This window comes from Gymnoscopelus braueri, assembly GCF_963280865.1.
Source record: "Gymnoscopelus braueri genome assembly, chromosome: 13".
Lineage (NCBI taxonomy): Eukaryota > Metazoa > Chordata > Actinopteri > Myctophiformes > Myctophidae > Gymnoscopelus > Gymnoscopelus braueri.
This window is the reverse complement of record NC_137615.1, coordinates 28,564,509-28,591,235: the sequence shown is the minus strand read 5'-3', so window position 1 is coordinate 28,591,235 and position 26,727 is coordinate 28,564,509. Positions and strand designations below refer to the sequence as shown.

General features: G+C 41.7%; 1 protein-coding gene across 1 annotated transcript; it reads right to left on the bottom strand.

Annotated features, from left to right (window-relative positions):
* Positions 1–1,413: 1,413 nt before the first annotated feature.
* On the bottom strand, positions 1,414–24,902 carry flii (FLII actin remodeling protein). The gene is made up of 31 exons (XM_080448466.1): positions 24,796–24,902; positions 22,878–22,988; positions 21,330–21,401; positions 21,150–21,230; positions 17,820–18,067; positions 17,577–17,680; positions 17,294–17,469; positions 16,088–16,245; positions 15,724–15,808; positions 15,357–15,504; positions 15,014–15,147; positions 14,292–14,399; positions 13,857–13,961; positions 13,223–13,402; positions 12,774–12,856; positions 12,039–12,113; positions 11,850–11,933; positions 11,490–11,661; positions 11,154–11,261; positions 10,553–10,744; positions 9,154–9,258; positions 8,902–8,991; positions 7,701–7,840; positions 7,155–7,401; positions 6,596–6,750; positions 5,938–5,998; positions 5,524–5,652; positions 5,097–5,203; positions 4,762–4,867; positions 4,127–4,192; positions 1,414–3,987 (listed from the first exon to the last, which is right to left on the bottom strand). The coding sequence occupies exons 1-31, from the start codon at positions 24,856–24,858 to the stop codon at positions 3,853–3,855; spliced, it is 3,828 nt and encodes a 1,275-aa protein (XP_080304592.1). The 5' UTR covers positions 24,859–24,902; the 3' UTR covers positions 1,414–3,852.
* Between the last annotated feature and the right edge of the window lie 1,825 nt (positions 24,903–26,727).

Sequence of the window (26,727 nt, the reverse complement as noted above, 5' to 3'; positions counted from 1 at the left end):
GGCCTGGCGCGACTTTACACCCCAGGGCTTGCAGGACCCTCTCAGATCTCTGGCTATCGATAGACTTGCGATGCGTCCTCTTCTCCTCTTCCAAAAACGACGTAGAAATCCGACACGAAGGACCAGTGAAATGATAGGTTCTTGATCGTTATCTTAAACCCCCTTGCTGTTGATCACACACAGATAAAGAAGACACGTGACACACGAGATCTCTTTTACTCGACGAGGATTGTGACCACCATGTAACTCACTTCACAAGGTCCAAAATCACAATGGCGCACTCCCCTCCGTCCAAGCACTTTATTAGAAAAGGGGAGGGGACAGAGGAGTACAGAGGAGTGGAAACTTACTAACTGATAAGGACTGTCAGACATATTACACATTGGATTAATACATTGTAGGATATTCAATTAAATGAATACAATCAAAGAAAGAACTTATATACACATTATATATATCTTTATAGCTGCATCTAAATGCTGTAAACCGATCCTGTCACTTCTCTTTTTCTTCTTCCCTCCTTCTCGTGCCTTCTTCCCCTTTGTCACCCCCCTTCCAGTCTAATGGCACAGGGGGTTGTTGGCCGGACAGGTGTACCATGGGTCGTGGGTTCGACTTCAGCTCGGGGCGCTGCACTTCTCGAACATTACAATATATATGTATATGTGTGTGTGTATATATATATATATGTCAGTCAGACATTTTTTATAATATAAAAAAAAATCTGTAATATATTATCAAACATCTAACAACAATATGAACTATAGTGTTAACAGAGTGGCAATGACATATCACATGAGTCATTGTGAAACAATTATGATTCATGGTCACACTCTATTTCAGTAATATAATTAAATTGGTTATATCTTATTGTATTTATTTCATTTTATTTGAATGCAGGGTCATTAAAATGAGTCCATATACAAACACATGTGTTGAATTAACTGTGGAAAAACTTGAAGAACAAGGCACTGGATTAAGTAAGCTTGGCTGTGACCAGGCTAACTTCACAGCTAAATTTCCATGGTAACTAAGGTAGGATTGCGTAAATTTTCTTTCGTGAAATCGAGTCATGGATAAACTTATCCAGGGTGCTCTGGCTAAAATAATCTGGCAAGATAATCCAGCTTTCATGAAACCGATTCATCGCTAATCCTGGCTAAATTAAGCCAGGATAGGTGTTAAATCCAGCCAGGATAGGTGTTAAATCCAGGCTTAAAATGTGAGTACTTTGCCCACCACTAGGTGCAATGGAGCTACCAGAGGTGTAAAAAACTACTGAAATGGATTTAAATGTAGAAATCAAGTAAAGACTAATACCAAATTACAGAGCAGCTTCAATGGCAAAGAACAGAAATGATATGTCTGAATTGATCAAAAAACGCCACACAAATGACAATGTCCGGTAAAAGATTATAGTGACGTGAAACTTTAATTTTTAATATAAAATACATAAATAAAACATCTGCAGGTGGCATCAAGAGCGTGTGCAAGACCACACACATTTGTGTGTGACAGTCAGCAGACAGACAAACATACAGTTCACCCAACAAAAATACAGTATAACGAAAAGAGGGTTGTGGTAAGCAGCTGTTTTGTAAATATATATAACTGAGCTATCATTTACTTCCATCAACTGGCGCTTATTGGACCAATCCCTGCAGACTGTTGTATATACTCCACAGTAAAGCTGCCCCTGGTAACACTGATCTGGAATCAGTTTAACTTCACATAAACCATTGTTATTTAATTACCAATGTTACTAAACATTGGTAATTGACCATCTGAGATCAGACGAACCAGGGTTGACTTTACATTTATCAAGACATGTTTCTAACATGATACATACAGTCTCCCATTTAGATTGTGTCCAGATTGCCAAAAATATCCCTTCCTAAACCTCTCTGGTAAACAATTTTACTATCAAGGCTGTGGAAAAATAAGAAGGAAGAATCTTGATAATGTGACTGCAGCCTGTGACTTTGACAAGAGAAAGCACTGTCGCTAACAGTTTCGGTTTATACCGAGCTCTACTGATTGCACGTTTAAAACAGCTCTGTCCCTAAAAGTTAAGGTAACACTAGGCTCTGTACCAAAACTCTGCAAAATGTCATGTCTTCCTTTCTGCTCTCTGAATGAGGACCACTTAAAAAGTAAACAGACAGGATTGGTTGATGGACTCGACCACATTACTTCCATTTGTCTTAGTCAGGGCCAAAAGCATCTTAGCTTAAAAGAAATAACTTCAAGCTAGTTGATAGCTCTAATGTTGTACTTGCAGAAGAAAAGAGAAATCATGTTTTCAACCATTCAGTAGCTCTAATGTTGTACTTGCAGAAGAAAAGAGAAATCATGTTTTCAACCATTCAGTAGTGGTTCTCAAGTCTAGTGCTATGTGACAAAGCACTGCTGGTTTTGATTCTAGCTTGCCAATCAGAGACTAGTTTAAGCATGAAGTAACCAGGTAAAACAAGAAAAACAGACTACAGCGAATAATTACTGACCTACACGTATTGTATGTGATTTTCTGGGTATTTTCTCTTTTCCACCTGGCCAGACATGAAAATAGCAGAGTTTGGTCATAAAGGTGTCCAACTATGGAGATGAGAAGACTGACCATAGAGACAAGTTATTTGACTGAAGGCGTCCAGGGTAAACACGCATAAAACACGATCTCATGACGTAAAAAACGGACATAAAAATATATAAACAGACATTCCTCAAAAAGGAAAAATAATGATGCCACTGCCTGTTCTGTCTCTCAGTTATGATGTAGACAAATTAATGATACAAATTTTAACCTGTTTTAGGGCCACCTTCAGGTGATGTGCACGTAATGGCACCGCAAAGTCAAAGAGTAGCAAAAACGGCCATAATGGCGAGCATGGTGGTGCTGCCCCATGGAGACGTCTTCACCTGTGCGATATGACATTGTCCTCATGCGAGTCACGTGACGGAACGATATGTTAGCTGGGGAACAGCGGCGGAGCACTCTTTACAAAACATCTGTACACCTTAGAGTTCTCCAACATAAATCTCTGCTTTTCATTCGATAATGATGATAATCATGCCTTCTGCTGCTGATAAAATGCTCAGCGCACAGAACATTATTTTAAAGTCACCATCTTGCCCAAAGCCACAGCTATGATGAGATCCCTTATCTTACAGAGGCAGAAGCAGGTAAAGATGTCAAAGAGACAAAAAAAAAAGCATAATTCCCCAAAATGTGACCTTAGATTGCTGTCCTGCAAAAGTAGACACTGAACCAAAGTATCACCAAGATTGCGCATTACACAAAAGCCAAGATGCCTTAAAAAAAAAATTAAGTCGAGTTCCTGGACACTGTATTAAAAACATTTCCCAACTTCCATTCTCATTTTTCTAGACAATTACCTTACACATAGAAATGTTGAAGTGTTCTGCTCATTTGCTGTTTTTAGCTTAAGAGCCAATGCCTTCCAATGTAGGACACAGCTGAGTCTTTAAATCAATGTCTCAGTCTAACAGAGAGAAAGAGACAGGGAACAGAGGTGGACATCAGATAAAGCTGGGAAAGGCATAGGCAGCTTTTGCTGTAAGAAAGAAAAAAAAGAACTACATGGCAGCAAATGTGTTGGTTTGTGTTTTCATCTGTATGTATGTGTATGTGGGTACATGCATGCCCGCTTTCACTGTATGAATGTGTCAACAGTGTGTACATGTTATGGAAGGGCGCATGTATTTGTGTGTGGTGTGTGTCTGTCTGTGTGTGTGTGTGTGTGTGTGTGTGTGTGTGTGTGTGTGTGTGTGTGTGTGTGTGTGTGTGTGTGTGTGTGTGTGTGTGTGTGTGTGTGTGTGTGTGTGTGTGTGTGTCTATTTGAGAGGGGTTTTGAAGGCTCCCCAGGCGTGGAAGCAGCGTGTGAAGCAGTGAGGTTCGTTTCCCTTCCTGACAAGTCGCAGCTTCCTGGGGTGTTCAGAGTCTTTAGAGCGCATGTGCTGGATGTACACCTAGGAGAGGAGACAAGTAACCACAGTGACACCATTTACAGACATACAGCACAGTAGAGGGATATTATACACAAATGTAGACAACAGAACCACACGCATAAACACATAAAAACACACACACACACACACACACACTTACCTGGCAGGCTTTGAGACTGAGTTTGATTTCCACCTGGCTGGTCTGAGTTCCAACCCACATGTAGACCTGTGAGAGAATGAGGCAGAGAGACATTAGACTGAATATACTACTACACAACCTTTGGACCATACATTTAATTATCCTGTACTACTACACAACCTTTGGACCATACATTTAATTGAAATAGTCATTATTTTTAAGATTATTATTTATTTCTGAAATTCTCTTCAGAAAAAAAACAGTGGTTCTCAACCTTTTGAGGATCAGGGCAATGAAAATCTCCAAAGCGATCGTGGCCCACCCACCTGATCTGACCACTTCACGGTCAGCTGCCGTGTTAAGTGGTCAGATGGGTGGGCCGCATGCATTTTCAGAGCATGTCATGATCGACCAATCGATTGTTCTGGCCTGGATCAATGGAACTAATCTAATATACTTTAAGTTCCTATTTATCGGGATCACGCTGAAAACTACATTTTCAAGGTTTTAAAGAAGAACATTTATTTTTATATATATATATATTTTTTTCTCTAATCATTAAAATCATTGTGTTTTACCAATTATTTGGTGTCCCACTTGCAATATCCTCATGGGCCACAGGCTGAGAAACACAGTAATAAATCATTTGTACTGACCTCCTTGCCGTTGTCCAGCAGCATGATGTCGTCATCAGCCAGGTCATCTTGGCAGAAGTCTGAACACTTCTCTGACACAGAGAAATATCCCTTCTCATTGGAACACCTGGCACACAGCACAGAGGGAGGGAAAGGTTTATACAGTGTTTGTTTGACAGGTAAAATGTAGAAATAGCAGATCTTCAAGCTCACAATGCATGTCATTATGTGACGCGTTGTGAACTTGTAGATCTGCTATTTCTACCACATGTCACCGCCATACGATGAAGTATAAATCGTGCCTTCGAACAGATAGGAAAGGCACAACGTCTCCCTCAGTGCCACATGCATCTCACCTAAAGAGACGAGCGTATTTCATGTAGTCCGCATCCTCGTCGTACGGCTTCTGGGAACCAATCCCCACCCAGAAGAAGTTCTCTGGCTCCTCCCCCTCGTTAATTACCTAGGAGACGGGTAAGAAGTTACTGATGAACCTCTTTATATACATTCTGTATACATTTTTTGTTTGGTTTGACCAGGTAGCAAAGAAAAGACTAGAGACAGGTTTTGCATTCATATTTTAGGTCAGAGGTTCTCAAAGTGGGGTCCAGGGACCCTCAGGGATCCGTAAGGGGGTTCCAAATGGACCCTTACAGGCTTGTAACTGAGTTATGGGGGTCCTTGAAATTAAAAAGTTTGAGAACCACTGATTTAGGTACTAATGATCAAAAGAACATGCATGCCTGTGCGCACTCTCTCTCTCTCTCACACACACACACTTACCTGTTTGCTGTATGTGTCATCAAACATGTTGTTCATGATGTCCTCAGCCAGCTTGGCTTCATCGGGGTCAGCAGCTCGTCCCACCCAGGTGTAAACGATGCCCTGGTTGTCTGTGCTCTCAAAGGGAACCTGACACACACACACACACGGTCAGTCTACCTTCTTTTATGGGCTTGCATGGATTGCATATCAATATACTGCTCACTGTGCTGAATGTAAATTAGTGAGGGGACACTGGACAAGGTGAGGTGGCTGTTTATGAAAACTAAGTACTGTACACAGTGTTCGAAAGATAACGCCCTTGTGAAAACATGTATAAATCACAAGCCGTTTCACTTTCGGCAACGTCCTCGTGAAAAAAATAACAATCTCAAGCCGTTTCACTTTCGGCATCCATGATTCAAAGACACTCACCTTGAGAATATAGCAGAACTCTGAATTGAGATGACTGGAGTCTGTTCCAATCTGGATAGTCCTGAGACAGAGAAAGAACAAGTTAAACTGGATAGTCCTGAGAAAGAACGTGTTAAACATGAGGAGAGAGAACCAAGTCTTTCTTTAGCATTCTGTCTGGGACCACTGTGAGTCTACTGCTCTTAGGGGCTGTGTCCTACGAGGCATATTTTCATGAGCAAAGCTAGGTTTTGCATTGTTTTCAATGGGAGCGCCGTGTTTTTATGCTATGCAGGAAACCTCAGCGGGGTGACGAGGCACTGAGCGTCTACTCTGCGCTGCACGTTCATGTCTGGTGTTTTTATCTGGGCTCCCGGGGTTGAAATAGTAGGAGAGCGCCTTGCGTTTTCAGCTGGGAAAAAATAACCTTTGGTGACACTGGACACACGGCGTAACCCATTTAGACCTGGAACCCCATTACGTAACTATACCTTTCAAGCCGGGAACCCCTTTTGGCGTTCTTGTTGCTATGTACAGTATATAGCGACATGATTTTTTTGTAATTTTTGAATAAAACATTTTCAGAAAACTTCAGGATTTAGAAGGCGTTTTTAAAATTGGCCTCAGATCTAAATGTGTGTGTATGTGTAGGGGGTGTGTGGAGGGGGGGGGGGTATACCTGGTACAGAGGGCACTGCCATTGGTGCGAATGTGGTAGAGAGAGGGCTGGGCGGAGTCTGTTTTCAGTTTCCTCTTTCCTTTATGAACGATGAACTTTCTCTTGAAATGCGAGAGGAACTTGAGGTTCTCCTGCTGCTGGGTCATACGCACCACCTAGACAAACACAAACAGGTTTTTATAAAACATAATAAACCTTTGTTCATATAGTGCTTTTCATACACAGGATGCAACTAAATGTGATTTACAGAACCTATTTCTCACTTATACAATGCAAGGGTTTTTCAAGGGAGACCGGACACAAGAGAACAGCAGCAAGAGTAGAAGTGAAGACATTTTGACAGAACTCAGGGTTGAGATTTAGGGTCAGAATTAGGGTTATGTTTGGGTTACAGTAAGAGCTAAGGGGAGGGGGGTTTGGGGGCAGGGCTTATGTGGTTAAAATCTGTCCCCCAAAAAAATCTAACCAAACTATGTGAGTTTGCTGTGAGTTTACCACTTATGCTGTGTGTCCATCATAGTTTTTCCCCACGGCTGAAAATGCAAAAGGCATACTGTACCTCCAGTTTGCCGGGGAAGAGGCTCTCAAACTTCTTCTGCAGGGAGAAGGTGAAGGTGAGCCAGCCCATGTTGGAGGCCTGCCTGCCCTGCCAGAAATACACCACACACTGGAAGTCTTCCTCTGGCTGCTTGTCGTCGTCTTCCTCGCCTCCTTCACCACCTCCTCCTCCACGGACTCGTCCTCCTCCTCCCACTTTCCCCTCCTTGTCCTTGTCATCGTCCTCGTACTCTACTGCCACCCAATATCTATGGAAACATGGTTGGAGGTCAGAAGAACGCGACGGTTTTCTTTTGCAGCGAAACAGGACAGACATTGTGGTTTACATGATTCATTCTTATGAAATAACATTTACACAAATACTCTTTTATCTGGTGTAAAAGAATAAAACACTTTTGCAACCCTTATTAACCACTTTAGCCTACACTGCTGTACGACAAAAAAGCAGATCTATAAGCTCACAACGTATCGCAATGCGACTCAATGTGAGGTTTTACCTTAGTAAAACACACAGCACACAAATGCATTATGTACATCATCCACACACCTGCACAGGAAGACGTAGCAGTCCTGGGTGTGGAAGTGTCCGAATTCCTCCTCTGGCAGACGGGCAAACTTCTTCCCTTCCAGCACGAATCCCTCCATGCCGTCCAGATCCTCGTTCCACTCCTCCATCATCTGCTCTGCCTGGATGACAGTCAGTGCAGGTCAACGTTCTGTTATGTAACTTTACTCTGTCACACAGTTCAAAGGGAAGCTAGCTCTGACAGAATGTATTCATTCAGGGCTCCCACACTTTCCCCACACTTTTTTAACACATTGAGTGCCAAAATTCATTCCAAAATTATAGATTTTTTTTAAGGTTCCACAAGAGGGCGCTCTAACGCAACTTAGGAATGATCCCTAGACGCTGATAGAAGGAATGGACAGATGTGACATCATCCCAAAAAACTTGACTTCCCTCCATTCCTATATTAGGATTTGTAGAAAAACACTTCTAGCTCGGATTTTTTTTTTTGTGTGAAAACAAGCCATTTTCAACGGGCGATGGCAACAGAATGGCCGATCGCGGTAAAAAATGTCTTTGTTCCAGTGGATAGACGAGACCCTCTCCCACCCACGGAAACTTTTTGTTTACGTGCACGTCGTGGCTTCTGTGGATCTCCACAGATCGTCAAAACACAGTAAAAAAAACGCTGGCACCCCACGGATGAAGCGCATGCATAGTACCTGGCACTCAATGTGCTAACAATTAATTTTCAAAACTTTTCCATAACTTTTTAAAAGTATTTTGCCCCAATTCCAGACCTACATCAATCATATGGTGCAATGATGAGGCTCTTACACCGACTAAAGACTGACTCGAGCGAAGGTGTCACGTGACAAAAATAACTTATCAACAAGCTAACAACGTATCACGGTGCAACAGATCTATTATTTTTGTTAGGCCGCACTCACACAGCTCGTGCAGCACAGCACTGCATTTTAACATGTTACATATTTCACGTGATGTTATTGGATATTTTATGAACAAAATCAATAGCCAAAAACAGAAAACTGGTTTTTCTAACTTTAAAATATTTCCAGGGGACCGTGGGAACCCTGTTCATTAGTGAAATGCCAGCTGGCTATTTTAGAGAAGCAACTTGTTGTGGTGAGATTATAAGTGTGTGTTCATGGAGAGGTTAAGGAGCTGTGTGGTTTACATACAGAGAAAAAGGAAAGGAAGATGTGTTTCTTTGTTTTACCTCAGTGAGGGGCATGGTTGGTTGTCTAGGGAGGAAGAGGGCAGTGAGGTCAGCCTTCATCTGGTCTTTTTTCTCTGCATCCTTCTTCACCTGGGATGGGGGGGGGGGTAGAGAAAGAGAGAGAGGAGAGAGAGAGAACATCAAGTTGACCACGAAATTAGAGTGTTATTGGTCAGTCGAGTCGACAAGTCACAACACAAATTCCTAATTTTTGTTTTTTTCTTCCATGCTTTTGCACGTATATATGCTTACCTTGCCCTGTAGATTATCTCCTCCTTTCTGTTGTACATTTTCAGCTGCTCTGGTGTAGTCCACCTTCAACACATCATCCCAGTTCTTAAACTTAGACTTGAACACCTTGGGCAGAAGAGAGGAGACAATTAGTCATTTAAAGCTACAATTCATAAAAAACTCCCCCAACTAAGCCTATGTTTGCAATATTATTACACACATACTGCACAAGCACAGTGTGCAAGCACAAAACACCTCACGTTTACTGTGACCAATGTGTATACTGTATTTATTCTCTTCCAAATATAGTTGCCACATTGTTTATCATTATTGCTATTCTTTATTATTATTTCATTGTAATTTTACTTATGCTGCTACAAGGCTGTGTTGAGGAACCAAAACCAAAAAAAAAATCACTCATTCATGTAAACAAGAAAATCTTGAATCTAAGATTTTCATCTCACAACAGATTGAGTTGATTGCAACTGCAATAACACAACACATGGGAACCGAACCCGGTCCCCCACACAGGAAACCAAACATCTACCGCTGATGAGGTGTAAGCCCAACATCTCCCCTGCTTGGCCAGGGGAGATATTGGGCTCATGAGCTTAAGGCAGAGCTACTTAATGACTAGACGTCGTACTGGTAGGGAAGAGCAGGGAGACCACCTCTAACCACTGCAGATGTGCTACTTATAATTATATAACATTGTATTAACCCATTTCAAACTGATGCCAGTTCAAAATAACAAAACAGAAATCCTTCTATATCCTTGCTATATACATATATACGTATAGGCTTTCCCGATCTTAATGGGTTAACATACAACCATACCGATTTGTTAACATTTATTAAAACTAGTCCATACCGAGGCACGTGCGCACTCAAATTATTTGGAGACTTTGGGTTATATTATACACAGTATATGCTTAGTTAAACTTTGGGAGAGCTGCCACTGTCATGTACATGGAATGCATTGCATTTGTATTGCTGAAAAATCTCTGAAAAATCTCTAATCAAAGTCGTAGTAGCAACTATTAGCACCATTCAGGTGAATGAAGAAAGCTTAGCTGGTAATTGGTCATTGTAGCCCAAAAAACGCTAATAAACAGCTTGAATTTGGGAAAAGGGAAAAATATTGTTCCTGAGTGTCTGCACATGGTAATGATCATGTCCTGTGTGCAAGATAGAAGGATAAGTTCTGAATTGCTGTTTTATTATTAACTACAGAAGTATAGGTACTATTTGATGCACTTATGAGGAACACTTAGTTAATTCTCTGCAGATGTGCACACAGTAAAATCTGTAACATTAATTTGTATTGTACACTTTACTGCATAGATTTAGCTTCCTGTATGTTGTGTGTGTGTGTGTGTGTGTGTGTGTGTGTGTGTGTGTGTGTGTGTGTGTGTGTTACCTGGTTCTCCGTGCCCTCCAGGTTGCGTGTAACACAGGCATGTTTGGGTCGGTGCAGCATGGAGCAGATCTCCTGGCCCAGCTTGAGAGCAGCGGCTCGCACCAGGCGGGGAGACTTCCTGCCGATCCAGATGAACACGTCTGACCAGCAGTCCAGGATGTAAACACCCTTAGTGTCCAGAAGAGACTGCAGCTGCATGGAGGGAGAGATGGGACGGGGGAGGGAAGGAAGGTATGGCGAGAGAGGAGGAAAAGAGTGAGAGAGTTGGGGAGAAACGGATAAAGAGAGAATAAGGGTGGAAATAACAGGAGAGGGAGAGAGGGACAAGGGAGGTAGGGAAATGGAAATACATTTTAAGAAATTGATTCCAACTTAAAGTCTACATTTAGAGCTGCAACTAACTTTATCTGCCGAAAATCAAATCTTTTTCAATTGTTCGATTAATCTAACACAAGCATTCATATTTTGGTGAAGTTGTAAATAGCACATATGAGACCTTTTTACATGATACATTACTAAACCTACAATTCAATTACTGTAATTGAATTAATTCTGTTGATTAGTTAATCGATAACTCAAATGTCTGTGCAGAAGTACCTACCAGTCTGAGCTCTGGCTTCATGTCCAGTTTGACCTTAGCGTCTTTGTGTTCAACCGACAGCTTGTAGTTGATCTGAGGCAGCTCCAGGTAGCCCAGACCCAGACCAACCTACACACACACACACACACACACAAATTATGTCACAATGGACGTGTAAATAAACATGAAGTAAATGCACAACCAAGACGTTCAGCGATAGTCATCGTAACAGTTACAAGTCCTAGTTTTTACACCATGCTTGCTGCACTTTGGCTCTAATTGACCATAGAATAGCGTACCAGTAGAACATGTCAGGTCTAGTGTTATCGACTGTCTTTGTTGTTTTTAACGGTTTACCTTATATAGTTTGGGTCTGATGGGAGAGAAATCATCTGGTACGTGTTTCTTGATCTCCTCAGGTTGTCCTCCCAGGACCTCCCAGTAAGTTGGAGGTTCCTGATTCTGAACCAGAGTGGTGATCTCTGCCTTTCCCTTGCGCTCGTTCTTATTGATCTTCTCTGCAAATAACCTTCGGGATGACAACAGTACACATAAATCACTGAAATCCTATCCCTTGTAGTCACTGCCCAAACTCTATGCCCAAACTAATTGTAACTACTTAATCTCACCAGACTTTGTGTGTGTGTGTGTGTGTGTGTGTGTGTGTGTGTGTGTGTGTGTGTGTGTGTGTGTGTGTGTGTGTGTGTGTGTGCTAACCTGGCTTTGGTGGTACCACTGAGTGTAGCGTTGGCTCCTCTCCAGATAAAGATTTCCAGCCCGTTGTCCAACAGGAAAACAAAACTACGGAGGGACAGAAAGACAGGATGTCAGCACCACAACATTCGCTATCAGAGGAGTCTGTGTGTATGTGTGTGTGGGGTGTTTCAGAATGTGTGTATGCGTTACCGTGGGTCCAGGGAGGAGGCCTTCAGAGGAACAGACTCTAATCTGATGTTCTTCTTGCCATAAACTCTGTACAACCTGGAAAAAGCAGCCATGATCTGGTAAGAACACTATGTAATCATAAGACTTAAAATCAGGGTTTAAAACGGATCTGCATTTATGTATCTTGTATACATACATGGTTATGTTTAGGTATTTGATTAGATAAAGTTTAGGTATAAAGCTAGAAATGAATGATTACATTTGTATTACATTCACTTTCACTTAAACCATCTCTAATATAGGATAATAGGATAATTCCTTTAACAGGTCCGTTCATGCAAGTCCTTGCGGTCTTGTTTCCAATGAGGGCCTGTGAGCAATTAGGGGTTAAGAGTCTTGCTCAGGGACAAATTTCATTTCATCGACACATTTGCTGGCCTGGCCTGGAATCGTACCTGGGGCAACCAGGGCCTCTGGCTCCCTTGGCGGGCTCACTAACCACTCAGCTATGGCCGCCCCATGTAAGGGCCCCATGTAAGGAATAAGTATACGGTTAAAATGGTTGTGTTTAGGTAATAGGTTAGAGAAACGCGCTGTTGATCCATTTCATTTCACATTGCTGATGATTAACATACTATACAGATACAATACAACATAAACTGATAGGGAATTCCCAGTCTTTCTAATTTGGGCATTCTCTGTGTCCTACAATTCTCATGATGCATTTTGCAGTTTACTGCTTCACTAAATACTCACTTGACAGTGTAGGACGTGTCCTCCACAGTGTAGAAGCCACTGGCTGTTCCTCCCTCAATGTAGGAGATCTCATTGTCAAAGACCTACAATATCACAGTTCCTGTTAATGGAGCTACGAACACTTTTAATAACTAGGGGCATTCCATATGAGAAGATCAGATTTGACCAGGTACAAGTTGCTAGATATGTTATTTGTGTTTGTGTGTGTGTGTGTGTGTGTACTGTGCCATTGTGGCATGCAGATCTGTTTATGTATATGTACGTTTGCTCTAACAGTGATAGCATTTAGCAGACTGACTTCTAACAAAACCAACCACAATAAGTTTGCGTTTGAACATTACAGCACTCGACAGACAGAAACCGTTACAAGAACCAGAAACATGCTTGTGGATGGATCTATAACATCTGTGTGTGTGTGTGTGTGTGTATACATATGTATTTCAACGTACAGCGCTGAATTCCTCGCTCTCGTCGCCCATCTCCTCCCGTATGGTCCTGCACTGTGCTCCCAGGAAGTTCCTGAGGTTGACGGCGTGGATTGCAGCGCCAGCCTTCTTGTCAAGCGTGGCTTCCTGTCCAATCCAGTAGAAGATATGCCAGTTTAACGCTCCGTTGTCATCCAGGAAGGTCTGCATGGAAAGAAGGACAAGGATACAGAGGGAGATGGAAGGAGAGATGGAAGGATACAGGGGGAGTGATGAAGGTAAGATTGGGCGGAGAACCACTTTGAGGAGATTTTAACCAAATGAACCCTAGTATCCGTTCCTGGGCATGTTACAATAGGCAAACATTTGTCAAACATAGCTCACAATTAGAGATTAGAGGTAGATTTGCTTTTTTTGGTTGTAGAGGGAAAAAGGAGGGGACACCGTCAACAAAGTATATAGAGTATAGGTGGTTAAATTAAACAAAAATATCTGCCATCAAACTGGAAATATGTATCTAATAACTGACAAATGTATAATAACTGACGAGAGGGTCAAGTCACCAGATTATATTATTCGATTTCTTCCCCTGCAGTGTACAGTAAGTGTCCAGAAATCAAGAAATATTACAGTAAAAAAGAAAGTTAAGTGATGTTACCTTGAGGACGATATAGCAGTCGGCCTCGTAGAACTTTCCATGGAAGGCTTCTTCCACCTGCATGGGGATAAAGTTCTCTATCTGCCATATGCTCACGCCAGGAACCTGCAGGGAAGACATGGACACAGATGTTTGGATCTAGTTTGTATATAAACCAAACTGAGACATCAACACTTACTACAGATGTTCTGCATGTTTGATTTAGAACTTATTCAGCCAGATGAGTTCAATAAGGTTACTGCTTATAAGCAAGGTGGACTTAATGTAAGCTGTGCCTAATGATTTTTAGAATTGAGACAATTGTGATTTTGCCCTTTAAATCAAATTGAACTTGAAGTAAGGTCAAGCATGCGTTCACTCTCTCACACACACACACACACACACACACACACACACACACACAGCTAACGACCAGTTGTATCCACACACACACACCTGCCCAATGTCCTCCAAGTAGAATTCAGAATAGTCCAGCGCAGGTTTCTCCAGACTCTGGTCCCATCGCCGCACTTTCAGACTGGCGTAAGTCAGGTCACCGTTCTCCTGGAACATTTAACACAGACGTCAGTTTACTGAAATAAAACATCCATGTTCTTCCCATCCACGTCTGAACACCCCCCCCCCCTCCTCCTCCTGTATACTGGATACAATACCACTAGTTGTCTAAGTGACATTTCTAAAGGTCAACAGATTCATGACATTCATTATTCATTCATTATCCGAGGCACTGTTCGTAAACCCTTGTTTGCCATCCCTGTGTTAAATCTAGATACTGTATGGGTCTGGTTCTCATGAAAAACTGAAAAAAATCTGTTTGTTAACCGCATTAACCCTTGTGTCCCTATTTTTGGGCAGGTCATGTATTTTAGGTGAAGAATAGCAAAAATACCAGATCTATAAGCTCACAACGCGTCACAATGCGACATGCTGCGAGGATTGATTGATTGATTGAATACATGTTTGTTTGTTAACAGTCAGTCAAAAAAGCTATGCTAAAAGGATAACACAAAATGCCCTGGGGGGCTCGTTTCCATTGTGGTCCATGAGCCTGTAGATCGGCTATCTTTGCTAATCTTCGTATGACAAAGTATATGGGGCGTAAGTGGTTAACACGCTTAAACGCATAAACAAACCATACATACTGCTTCTCTCCTTACCTCCATGTTCTTCTTTTCCTGCGCTACATCGGTCATGCCCTTCAGGACCTGCTTGGCCTGGTCATCATCCTGAGAAGAGTCCTTCCTCCTCCTGAGCCTCATCTTCCTCGCCATGGGGTCACGGGGGCTGGCTCCTGGACACGTACACACTCATTTAACTCATTTGTTGATATACAGTATACATCTAAAGTTAGAATTGACTTGTATAGGTGCAAAGGTCTTTAAAAAATGGCCAGTGAATAGACAAAAGTGAATTATCTTGCCCTTCAAACAAAATGCATGAGCAAACGTGCTCTCTCACACACACACACACACACACACACACACACACACACACACACACCTCCTCCGGCAGCAGCTACAGTAGCAGCGGAGGCCCCAGCCAGCCTCAGTTGGTTCTGCAGGGAGAAGTCGATGTTGTACCACTCAGCAGTTCTGTCCACCGGCTTTGGAGGCATCACCAGGTTGGGGTTCTCCCTCACATCCAGCATCTACCCAGAGGAATATTAATACCAGTGTTTCTCAAACAGTGTCTCAGGATGCAAGAGTGGCCATGAATTTCTTTAGACACAATAAAACACAATTAACATAACATTGTTATTTATGTTGCTCCAATGCGGATCTAGTCGAGATCCACTGCTTTAAATTAGCGTTATCGTTACTCTGCAGCATTTTATTACTATACTTTGTCAGCGTGTTGTTTACTGTACCTCCAAGTCAGTGAGGAAGTGAATGGCTTCAGGTAATGTTACCAGGCGGTTCTTATTCAGTACCAGCTTCTTCAGCTTACCACACCTAGACAATAACACAATAATAACACAACACTAGAGTAGGAGCTTACATTTTCATCATAACTTCATTAAATATTATTCCTTGCATTAAAACAGACTCCAACCCTTTTGATTCATTGTTTCATGTCTTAAGATTGGCTTTTCTGATTAGACAATGCAGAAAACTCCAATCCAATGAAAACAAGCGGATTCAGCCAATAAATCAACACATCCCTAATCTTTATATGCACATTTGTATGTTTGTGTGTGTATGTACAGTATGTACGGTATGCGTGTTTCCTACCGGCAGAGCCCCTCTGGGATCAGCTCAAGGTTATTGTTAGCAGCCATGAACTCAACGAGACTGGACAGCTTCCCCACTCCAGATGGAACCCCATCAAAGTCCAGCTTATTGGAGTTCACATACAGCTTCTTCATCTTGGTCAGCTTACAGATCGCTGACTGAATGCAGAAACACACACAATGTTTTTCATCTTTGAAGTGCAATGCTTCACAATTTAGTGTCTCACGGCATCAATAAAGGCCCCATCTATCGCTTCCCCTAGCATACTCTATCTGCTGAGAAATGTTTTCGCTTACCATTACATTTCTACTGAGAAATGCCTTCTAGAAAGGAGCGGTCAGATGGACACCATAAGGCAGTGCTACAAATGTATTTAAACATTTATATTATATGATCATAGACCTTTATTTTATATATTTACTTTACCACCAACACTGAAAACATTCATTTTCACATAGACTACACAGTAGGGGTGTGCACTAATTTCATTTTCAAAAAAAGCTTATGATAATATATGGGGGGGAAAAAAAGCAAATGCAAACAAATACTTTTTTCAAAACAATCAATTTTTTTCCCAAAACGATACATATCATATCGCGGGACGATATATCGGCACACCCCTACTACACAGTGTACAATGACAAAGCTTGTGACGATCACATAGTGTGTTGACAATTGCAGATACATTTTCACTTTTCGCCCGTGTAGGGCTTCATCACGGGCGAAACGTTGTTAATTATTTTTGGTTAAATAAATAAAAAAGATGGGAGAGCAGTTTATCGAGTCTGCGGACATTCCCTTTTTCTTCACTTGATTATTTTTGAGTCCAGCACCGTGTTTAAAGAGCTGTGGGGATGTGCCTGTCCTACCTTTTTTCAGGGATGGTCACACACTCATTGATTCACTCCATGCACAACAGTCGGATCTCGTATTGGCGATCTCAGTAGGCCAATAGAATTAAATGAAGGCAATCTGCATCTAGATCTCAAATCTTAATTATATACTTAAACCCTATATACCGGGGTACCCCAGGCGTCAATTTTTGGTCCCCTCCTTTTTTTCCCCTCTACACCAAATCTCTCATGTGTTGCGACGCATTGTGAGCTTGTAGGTGAAAGCTCGATGAATGTCTGCCTGTTATGCCCAGAATAGCGATGCTAGGGGTTAAGTTGTTAATAATTGTGAACAAGCAGGATTGTTCCTTACAGGCAGAGAGGTGAGCTGATTGCGGCTGAGGTTGAGTGTCTCTAGCTGAGTCCACTGGTCGATGCACAGAGACAGCTCAGAGATCTGGTTGCTACTCAGGTTGAGTCTCTTCAGACTGCCCAGCGTGTACAGACACTCTGGCACCCGCGTCAGGTCATTACATGACAAGTCCACATCTAGGAGACAGAGATAGTAGAGAAGAACATGATGGCATGCAGGTGTTTTTTTTTTTTTAAACACAAATTGTATTATTGCACGATGTATGTTTATTGTGGTGTGTTACCTGCTAAGTGTGCCAGTCCCTCCAGGCTAGTTGGCATGTTGCTCTGGGTTCTCTGTGTGTTCCTCAAGTGGAGGGTCTGTAGGGCCACCATGGCTGGCAGCTGGCTACTCACACATGCACATGTACACACACAGACACACACATTTTAGAACAGTAAAGAAACCCTAAATGGTACCGTACCTTTAAAAGTACTGTACCAACACAAAAGGCCTGCCAAAATAATTCTGAAAAGTGTCCATTTACCGTAGCTGTGCGTGCATCAGAGGATTGTTGTTAAGAATGAGTGTCTGCAGGTGGACCAGACGTCTCATCTGTGGCGGGAGGCTGTCCAGCTTGTTGTCACTCAGGTCCAAGTACAGCAGGTCTGTCAGGTTGATGAACAGCTGGTTGGGGATGGAGTCAATGCCATTGTGGCTCAGGTTGAGCACCAGCATGTTCCTGCTGTTCTCCAGGTCCCTGGGGATCTCCGTCAGCTGGTTGTAGCTCAGGTCCTGTTGTGGAAGAAGAGACACATTTCACTGTCCCTGTACCCCTTCTTGCCACCTTTTCTTTTGATTGATGTAGACGATTGTCCAAGATATGGCTACTACTATGCAGACATATTTTGGTCACTTTCTGAACTACAATATTAAGAATGTGATTCAGATAGCATGTTATTTAGACAGATGCTAGGTTCATTGATTACCTGGTATCCTAGTTTCTTTGAGGCACTACACTGTTCACTCTGCACTCTATTTATGTGATTTTTTACATTGTTTATAGACTAGAGAATTCATGCTTGCTCTTATCCAGAGCTACTTACAAGTGCGAGATCGGAATAGGCAGTGTCTGCTAAATGCCTAAATAGTAGATGGGGTTGAAGTGGCACGTTTCAGTTTTTATTTAACTTAATCATTGAAACCAAGCGAAGAGGGTAGGGCATGTTTGAATTAGAGGTGCTCCGATCGATCTGCCACCGATTTAAATTGGCTGATTTTCACTCCAAATGACCCGATCTGGAAAAACCGAGCTAAACGTTTTAAGTGGTATAAAAAAGTCAATCAGATATTAGAGTTGTTCCAATACCAGTATTGGAAAAGCTGCCGATACTGCTTAAAATGCTGGTATCAGTGAGTATGATGATATTTAATTTACAGTCATATTTTGAATGCTTCAGTTGATGTAGCACGACATCATACATCATATACTCTTACTGCACTATTTTACTAACTTCTAGCTGCACTTTAACAATTATGAATGGAATTTGTATTTATTCCTAGATCAGTGGTTCTCAAACCTTTCAATTTCAAGGACCCCCATAACTCTCAGAGTTACAGACCTGTAAGGGTCCATTTGGAACCTCCTCAAGGAACCCAGATAGACCCTGAACCGCTGTCCTAGATTTGTTTAGATTACACACTGGTATCGGATCGGTACTCGATATCGACCGATACGCAAGTTATGGGAATCGGTATCGGGAAGGAAAAAAATGGTATAGGTACATCTCCATCAATATAGTATAATATTGCTTCGCAGCTTTGTGAGAGGCCCAGACATGCTCCTGTGATAGAGCTATACTTTATTTTTTATACAATTGAATTAAAGGGTCTACACCATGAAAATCACTTTTTTCTTGCTTTTTTGTATTTTTTGGGGTCCCCAGTGTCTCTTGTACCCAAAAAAATGTTTTTTTTTTAAATTCAGTCATTCCTTCTCATTTCATGGATTTCCAGAATGGGCGTGTCTGAACAGGCGATCTCAGAATGGAAATGTTTATGATGTCATAAACATTAATGATGGCAAACCCAATGTTAAATGAAAAGTGCCCGAATCGCTCCGAAACTTTTTCTACCCCCCCTAAGTGGGGGTCTACGAACAAATACTTCGGGCTCGGATTTTGGCTCCGCCCCCCGGAAGTGGGTGAAACAGGCACCTCAAACACTTGGTGGAATTGTTCAAAAATGTTCAAAGTGTTTTTTTTTCGATTTTGTATTTTTCTTAGATGCTTCTTTTTATGCAGAATTTTTCCTTTTTTTTTTTTTAAATATTTTTTTTTAATATTTTTTTTTATTAACACATCCACTGCCAAGGGCTAATCTCATAATGTACTCACCAGTGCCAAGGTGTTTTTGTTGTTTTTTTGTTTTTTTCATGTCGCCATAGATCTTGTTAAAATCCTTAAGATTGAGCGCTACACAGTCTGTTTACATCCGCGAGATCTCCCTGTATCTCCCAGTGAAAACCACGTGTCAAACGGGGCATCCATGTTTGAGTTAGAGCGGATTACGTTAAACAGTGAAATGCGAGGAGAAAAAACTACAGGAAGAGAATTGAGTTTCAGTTTCGTCTGTAGAATGGGAGCGGGCGTGATCGTGAAAACCGGATCCCAAATAATTCTATTTCCTGTCATCAAACCGGAAACGGAAGTGGATCAAAAAAATTCCGAAAGTGCACCCGGACCGCGCATGCGCGAAAAGACCGCAGCCCGTAGGGCTACGGTCTCGGCGCTTAACAGTTGGATTTAACGGCCCGTAGGACTACGGTCTTGGCAGTTAATGTGTTAACAGACAGAATTGCTCAGTAGCCCCCCCCTGCCCAAGAGGACGTTTTGGTATTGCAGCTGAAAGTGCTGTATAAGCCAGAGACAATTGACTTGGGATGAGTATATCTGAGTGATGATTTAGGCTCAAACCTTTTGAAAAATGTTTGAGGGACATACACCATATGATATTAAATATCAAATTTTTTTTTTAAATTCATGGTGTAGCTCCTTTAAAGATGAGGCCTGTAATTGAAACCCTGCAGATGTCCTGTGGAGTCATCACAGATCCAAAATGACCTTGCTTTATACACAGCATGACTCTGCAGCAGAATGACACAGGCAATAATAAAAGTTGCTGACTAGCCGGCACATGTTTCACTGTGGTGATACAGTACACCCGTGATAAGCCATACATCAAAGTTAATATACAGGTTAGAGCGAAAAAGCAATTACAGCATCGAGTCACTTAAGTAGAAATATGGCTATGGAAAAGTGAAGCACGTCAGGAAGATGTAATGAAGAGGAAGGAGAGGTGAGTTGGATAAACATTGAAATTCTTGCTGAATGTATACATTTGAAATATGAACAGTATAAACATACAGTTTGCAAAGAGTGGGCCTGTAATGCTTAAAGGACCATACCATTGGTCTGTCATGTTTAACTCATTGACTACAACCGACTGTTTTCCAAAGTGTACTGTCACATTTAGATTCTTGAGGCCATTGGATTCCATTTACTTCAGTACAGTATAAAAGTCAAATTGCAGAGACTTGAAACGTAGTTGATACTGTAAGTAATCCAACACAGAGAACTTTACTGTGCCTTTAATTTAGGCACATTGTTGTTAATGCGTTTTAAGCGCCGATTGAGAGAAAATACTTTTTAGTATTAGTATTAGTAGTATTAGTATTTAGTGAGGCACAAAGAAGTTAACAAGGAGATAGTGAGGGCGGGGTGTCAGGGACTGAAGTTTGTGTACCAGCATGGATGTGTGTATGTGTGGGAGGGGGGGCTGCCAGGGAGTGAAAGTATATTAAATATTGATTGTATACCAGCACAGAAAGGTCATCCAGCTGAAAGATATCATCAGGGACTCCAGAGTTCTTCAAGTTGTTGGCTCTGGCCACCACCGCCTGCACGCACACACAAAATAAAACATTTAGGCCATTATTATAGTTTCATACAAAGAAATAACAAAACATATAAGACTGAACATTGTGCGTGTTAGTTACCCGCAGGTTAGGTAGGCTGGACAGTTCTCCATGTAATGTTGTCAGACTGTTGTGACTCACTGAAAGATGCTCCTGGGGAGGGACAGAGAAAACAGAGGTAGGTTAAGGTACACACACAACCACAAAGCATTTCTAAAAGTCATATTGTGCTCCGTTGTAAAATGCAACACTTGCACTGAAGCCGCAGTTATCGCTGACGCCAGCATTACCTCACCACAACAACACGTAGACATCGGGATGGGTGGCGGAGATAGAAGGCTAATGTTATTGATGTGCTCCATTAAAAGATCAAATGTATTGCATAGAGGTCTGCGTTTATCCATGACCTGTTGTTCACATACCATACCAGATCTAGGACATGAAGATTAGATAATACTTTCAGACACATGAAGGATTAAAGCAAGGACCTGTGTTTTCTCAGTGAGGTCATGCTTCACAACGTGTACTGTACTACTGATAAGTCTAAAATGCAGGGAATTGGATATATGGAATGATTGACTGAAACCTTTAAAGCATTGGTATTTATTCAATCATGGTCCACAGTGATACAGCTGGTTTCCCATCCTACTGGGAGGTTAACGGCATGATTAACGTGGTGTCCCTGTCATTGTAGTTGTCTAATTAGAGACCTGGCATACCAAGTGAACACAATTGATGTGCTCCTGGCATAGCAAGCATTATGCAACTGTGTGTGTGAGTTTTTAGTGTGTGTGTGTGTGTGTGACTGTGTGTGGAGGGGGGATCCTAGCATGATTTTGGTCCACTTGTCTCCTTAGAGGGAAGGGACTCTGCAAATCAATACAAAGCTATTCTTTATCCGATGATGATCCTGATGGGACTGGTCTCTGCCAAGATTACAATGCCCCCATCCAGAGGGCACGAGGGATCCCTGAATGGTTTGATGAGTATAAAAATGTGTGTGAATCATATGCTATGATTAGCGCTCTGTGCCATCGTCAAAACATCAAATGAGGTCATATCTTTTGTTAGAATGTTTTTTAAATTACATCCCTCCAGTTGAGTTTCAGAATTGTGTACAATCTACATGTATGCCAAGGTGCATTGAAGCTGTTCTGGTAGCTTGTTGAGACCCAACACCTTACATAACCCTAACCAAACTGGTCTCAAATGAATATTAATGCATGTGAGTAACTACCTGACTCCTTACAGTGTGTATAATGTGACCATGTGACCAGTTTCTATTGTTAGTTACCTAATGTCCTACTCAAGAAAAAAAAATCAGTACAGCACACTGCCTTCATATCAGGGCAGTCCACCACTCCCCTTGGTATTGTTTGCTTAGAGCATGGTTCTCTCATAGTAAACACAACTCATCACAACCCAAGGTTCATCCATCCATTCCATCCATTTTCAATACTCTGCAGACAATGTAGGGACGTTAAAACAAGTTAGTAAAGCTGTCAGATGATCTTATCCATTGTGCATAAAGCTGATCCCAGTGCTATTAATTACACGAATTCTATGAATAAACAGCATTGTGTGTATTAGGTCTGGGTAATAATGTGTGAATATGCCTGAAGACCTCACCAGCTTCTGCAGAGAGGCCAGCTCCTCTGGGAGGTAACACAGTCCCGTCCTGTTTAGCTTCAGCCATCGCAGGCTGCTCATAGACTTGACATGCTCTGGGAAATAACCACCCTGAAGGAGGATAGAGGAGGGGAGAAAAGGTGAGGAAATTATCATCGAAGGTCACAAAATAATAATTACAAGGACAGATGACTGTCAACAGCAGCTGTGAGAGTGATCTTTATTAGTGATATGTATATGACTGCCTCGATAGATCTATGTGAAATTCACTGTGCTGATGACTGACAATGAATACACCAGAACAAGATCAAATGGGCAACACAACACAACACCAACTGTAGTTCTCACAAATTATCTGACTTAAGTATTTACATATAATCCTAGGTAGTTTACAGTGGGATTTGTTTATCTACAACTGTCAGAGATAGCAATGAACAGGGCCAGAACATAACTATTTGGAAAAGTATTTGTTTGAGTGATTTCACTTGAGCAAGCCTTTTCTAATATTTGAGATTCAGACCAAAAAAAAAAAAAATTATGTTGCCTGCCTGATATCAATCAGAGATTGAGAGAGGGGGAGAGAGAGACAGAAATGGTGCTGGTATCGGATTGATATCGGTATCGGCTGATATTTAATAAACGCACTGTATGTATGGGATCGGTATGGGTACAAGACGATACTCAAGGCTGCAGTATCGGAAGTGAAAAAGTTGGATCGGGACAGCCCTATTTTGTTTTATATGGATGACAAACTGGACTGGATGTTGACTGTAAGCCATATATTTGTGTTGAAAAAACAGCATAATCGAACTGGCAGCCAATTGCAGCATAATCCCAATATCTCCTCAAAATTCTACAGATTGTTTTGACCCAATATATGGCCAACAATGAGATAACATTTGGCAAACACGTGCATAATGTGCGCGCCTGTGTGTGTGAGCAATGTGTCAACATACAGGATGAAAAGATGAATCACCCTCTTCCTGCTTTCTTTGCCCTTGCAGGGTGTGGGTGACGGCACCAATTTGGCAACCACAATTTGGTACTGTATGCTAGCAAGTTGATTTGTAAAAGTTGAAGACACACCTACAGTCCTGACTCCTGTAGCTTGTAGGCAGAGGATGACTACACAGTGTACATACAACTTGAGCTTCTAGTTCAGCAGATGATGACAAAGCTAATATCCAACGTACTGACAGACTGACATGGCAGCTATAAAGCCATACTATACAAACAAACAGGCCAGTCACTTAATGCAATCCATGCCAGACCCAGGCTGTGCCAGCTGTCATTGCTGCCGGGCGAGACCGCTATTTTTATCTCCCAAAATAAACTCGCTATGTGGGTCAAAACAAACAACTGTGAAGACATTATCTAGCCTATTGACCTCTTCAAAAGCTCTGTTCTATCTGGCACTCACTAACGGCTAAGTGTTGTAAGAGAAGTTATCAGAAAGGGCTTGCGGTGACTTAACAGTAGTATGCTAAAAAGTTAGCCAACATCTAAACAGTCTAAAACAGCTACATTTGCCAATTTACAGTTTGAGTAACAGCTGTTTGTTTTATCTGATCTCTCCACACTGAACAGTCATGGAGAGATGTTAACTGGCTAACCTATATTCCCCATAACAGAACTCGGGAGCTTTTCTAACATGATAATAACCACCAGGCCAGAATATGTACTTTAAGCCCCTTGTTGGTCAAGACCATGTCAAGACAGGAAAACTCATGTCACAGTTTGACAACTGGCTAACGCCCAGTGCTAGTAAGCTAAGCCAGTGAAAGCTAAAAGTTAGCAGCTAGCTTAGCATCGCTGTGTTGTCTTGTAAACACTTGCCTTGTCGCTAAGCTACCCAGGCACATGTCTGCTAAACAGATATTAGTATCAAACCCACACATAATACACAAAAAACGCTTACTTTGAAGTCGTTTCCACTGAGATCTACCCCCCTTATGAAGGGAAGAACTCCGGTGGCAGCCATTTCTGGTTGAGGATCTCAGCCGCTGTGAGCTGAAGTGTTGCCAGTCTATTTTGGTAGCCCAGTGGCTGCGGGAGGGTTGGCTGGTGGCTGACACCAGTGTTGCCAGATTTTGTGAAAGAAATAAGCAACCAGGTCTAGGAAAACGAGCCCAAAAGAAGCAACTAGGCTACATGAAAACTTTAAACCTATATAGCCTACTGCTATTTGTGAGCTTGTAGATCTGCTACTTTCAAAATAAAATAAAATGTGGAAGATTTTTGAAACATCCTAACAGCACAAATCTGGTACAGGGGCTCCCTGGCTCAAAACATTTTCAGATGGGGGTTAGGGGACAAATACATATTAATTTGGGGGTTGGGGCCTTGGCTTGACATGAAAATGTTTGAGAACCACTGGTTTAAATAATAATAATGTAAAAAAAATAATATGCAAGACCAAATGAGCCAACTACACTTTAGAAACAAGCCCAAAACAACTGCTTATATAAGTTGCTTATAATAAGCGGACATGGCAACGCTGGCTGACACCCGTGCGACTGGAAACACGCAGGAGGAGACACGCTGTCACCGCCAATCAGAGCCTTATTTTTAACTCTATGATCAGAGCTGAGAGGTGTGAGTACTGCGCATGTGCCATCACCCTCACGGCTTGTTTGTACGTCACCGTCCGCTCCTGTTTTGTTTCATCTTCGGCGTGCACTGCCGTTGAAGGAGGCGTGTTGAAAAACTTCACTACCGACTGCTAGCTCTCCATGCTCCCAAGCAGTGGTGGAAAAAGTATTCACAATTCACATGTTTTACTTAAGTAAAAGTATCAGTACTGCAATGTAGAAATACCCTGTTAAAGAAAGGTAGGGTAAGTGATTTGCGTTGGTTAAAAATAATTGTTAAATAGCTCTATATTCTGATAGTACTCATTGCTATAGAGTGTTTGTTCAGTATTAGGAGTCTCCTTGTCTCTCCACCTCTTTATTAAACAGAAAATGCATTTTCGTTTCAGTTTCAGTTTCGTTTCCAATTTTATCCAACCAGGACAGAGAACTCAATCAGGATACAGATTAAACAAGTGAAATTGGAAGTGATGACACTTAGAAATGAGCAGACAAAATTGGAACTGGAACACTATACAAATTAAGCTTAAAAATTGGTACTTTCTAGTTTCTCCTGATTGGCTGAGATTTTGACACCTACCGAAAAATGTATTTTCTATTTATTAAAGAGCTGGAGAGACGGGGAGACTCCTGTTACTGAACAAACACTCTATAGCAATGATTACTATCAGAATATAGTATTTGAACCTTTTAACAAAATACTTTTTGTTTTAACCAAAAAATATCACTTACCCTACCTTTAAGTAAAAGTCCAAAAGTATTGATATGTACTTAAATGACCAAAAGTAGAAAGTATACTCATTTTGCAGAATGTCCCCATTTCACAAGTTTTCAAATGTATAAAATGTATAGGGCTGAAGTGGTTAATGTATGTTTTGTAATTAATAGAGTTGTTTTTCCCTATGACCCACACAAAGTACCAGATACTTTCATAAAGAGGCAACAAGGAAAACAATCGTCCAGCCGTCGGAGGTGTAATCTTGCCATTGGTGGAGAGCGATGATGCTAGTTGTCGTCAGATGAAGATGATGATGATGAGGATGGTAGATGATGAAGATGATGATGGTAGATGATGATGATGGTGTGACAGTTTATCTCTGGACAAACAGCGTCCCCATGTCTGGGTCAACACGTTGACATCGGCTCTGACCTGTCACTGGTCAGTGGTGATTTGGTGACACTGAAGGAAGGGAGCTGTAGAAAAGAACATCTAGATACAGTGTTCTCAAAACAATAGATAGCCACAGAAAGCCTGTAGC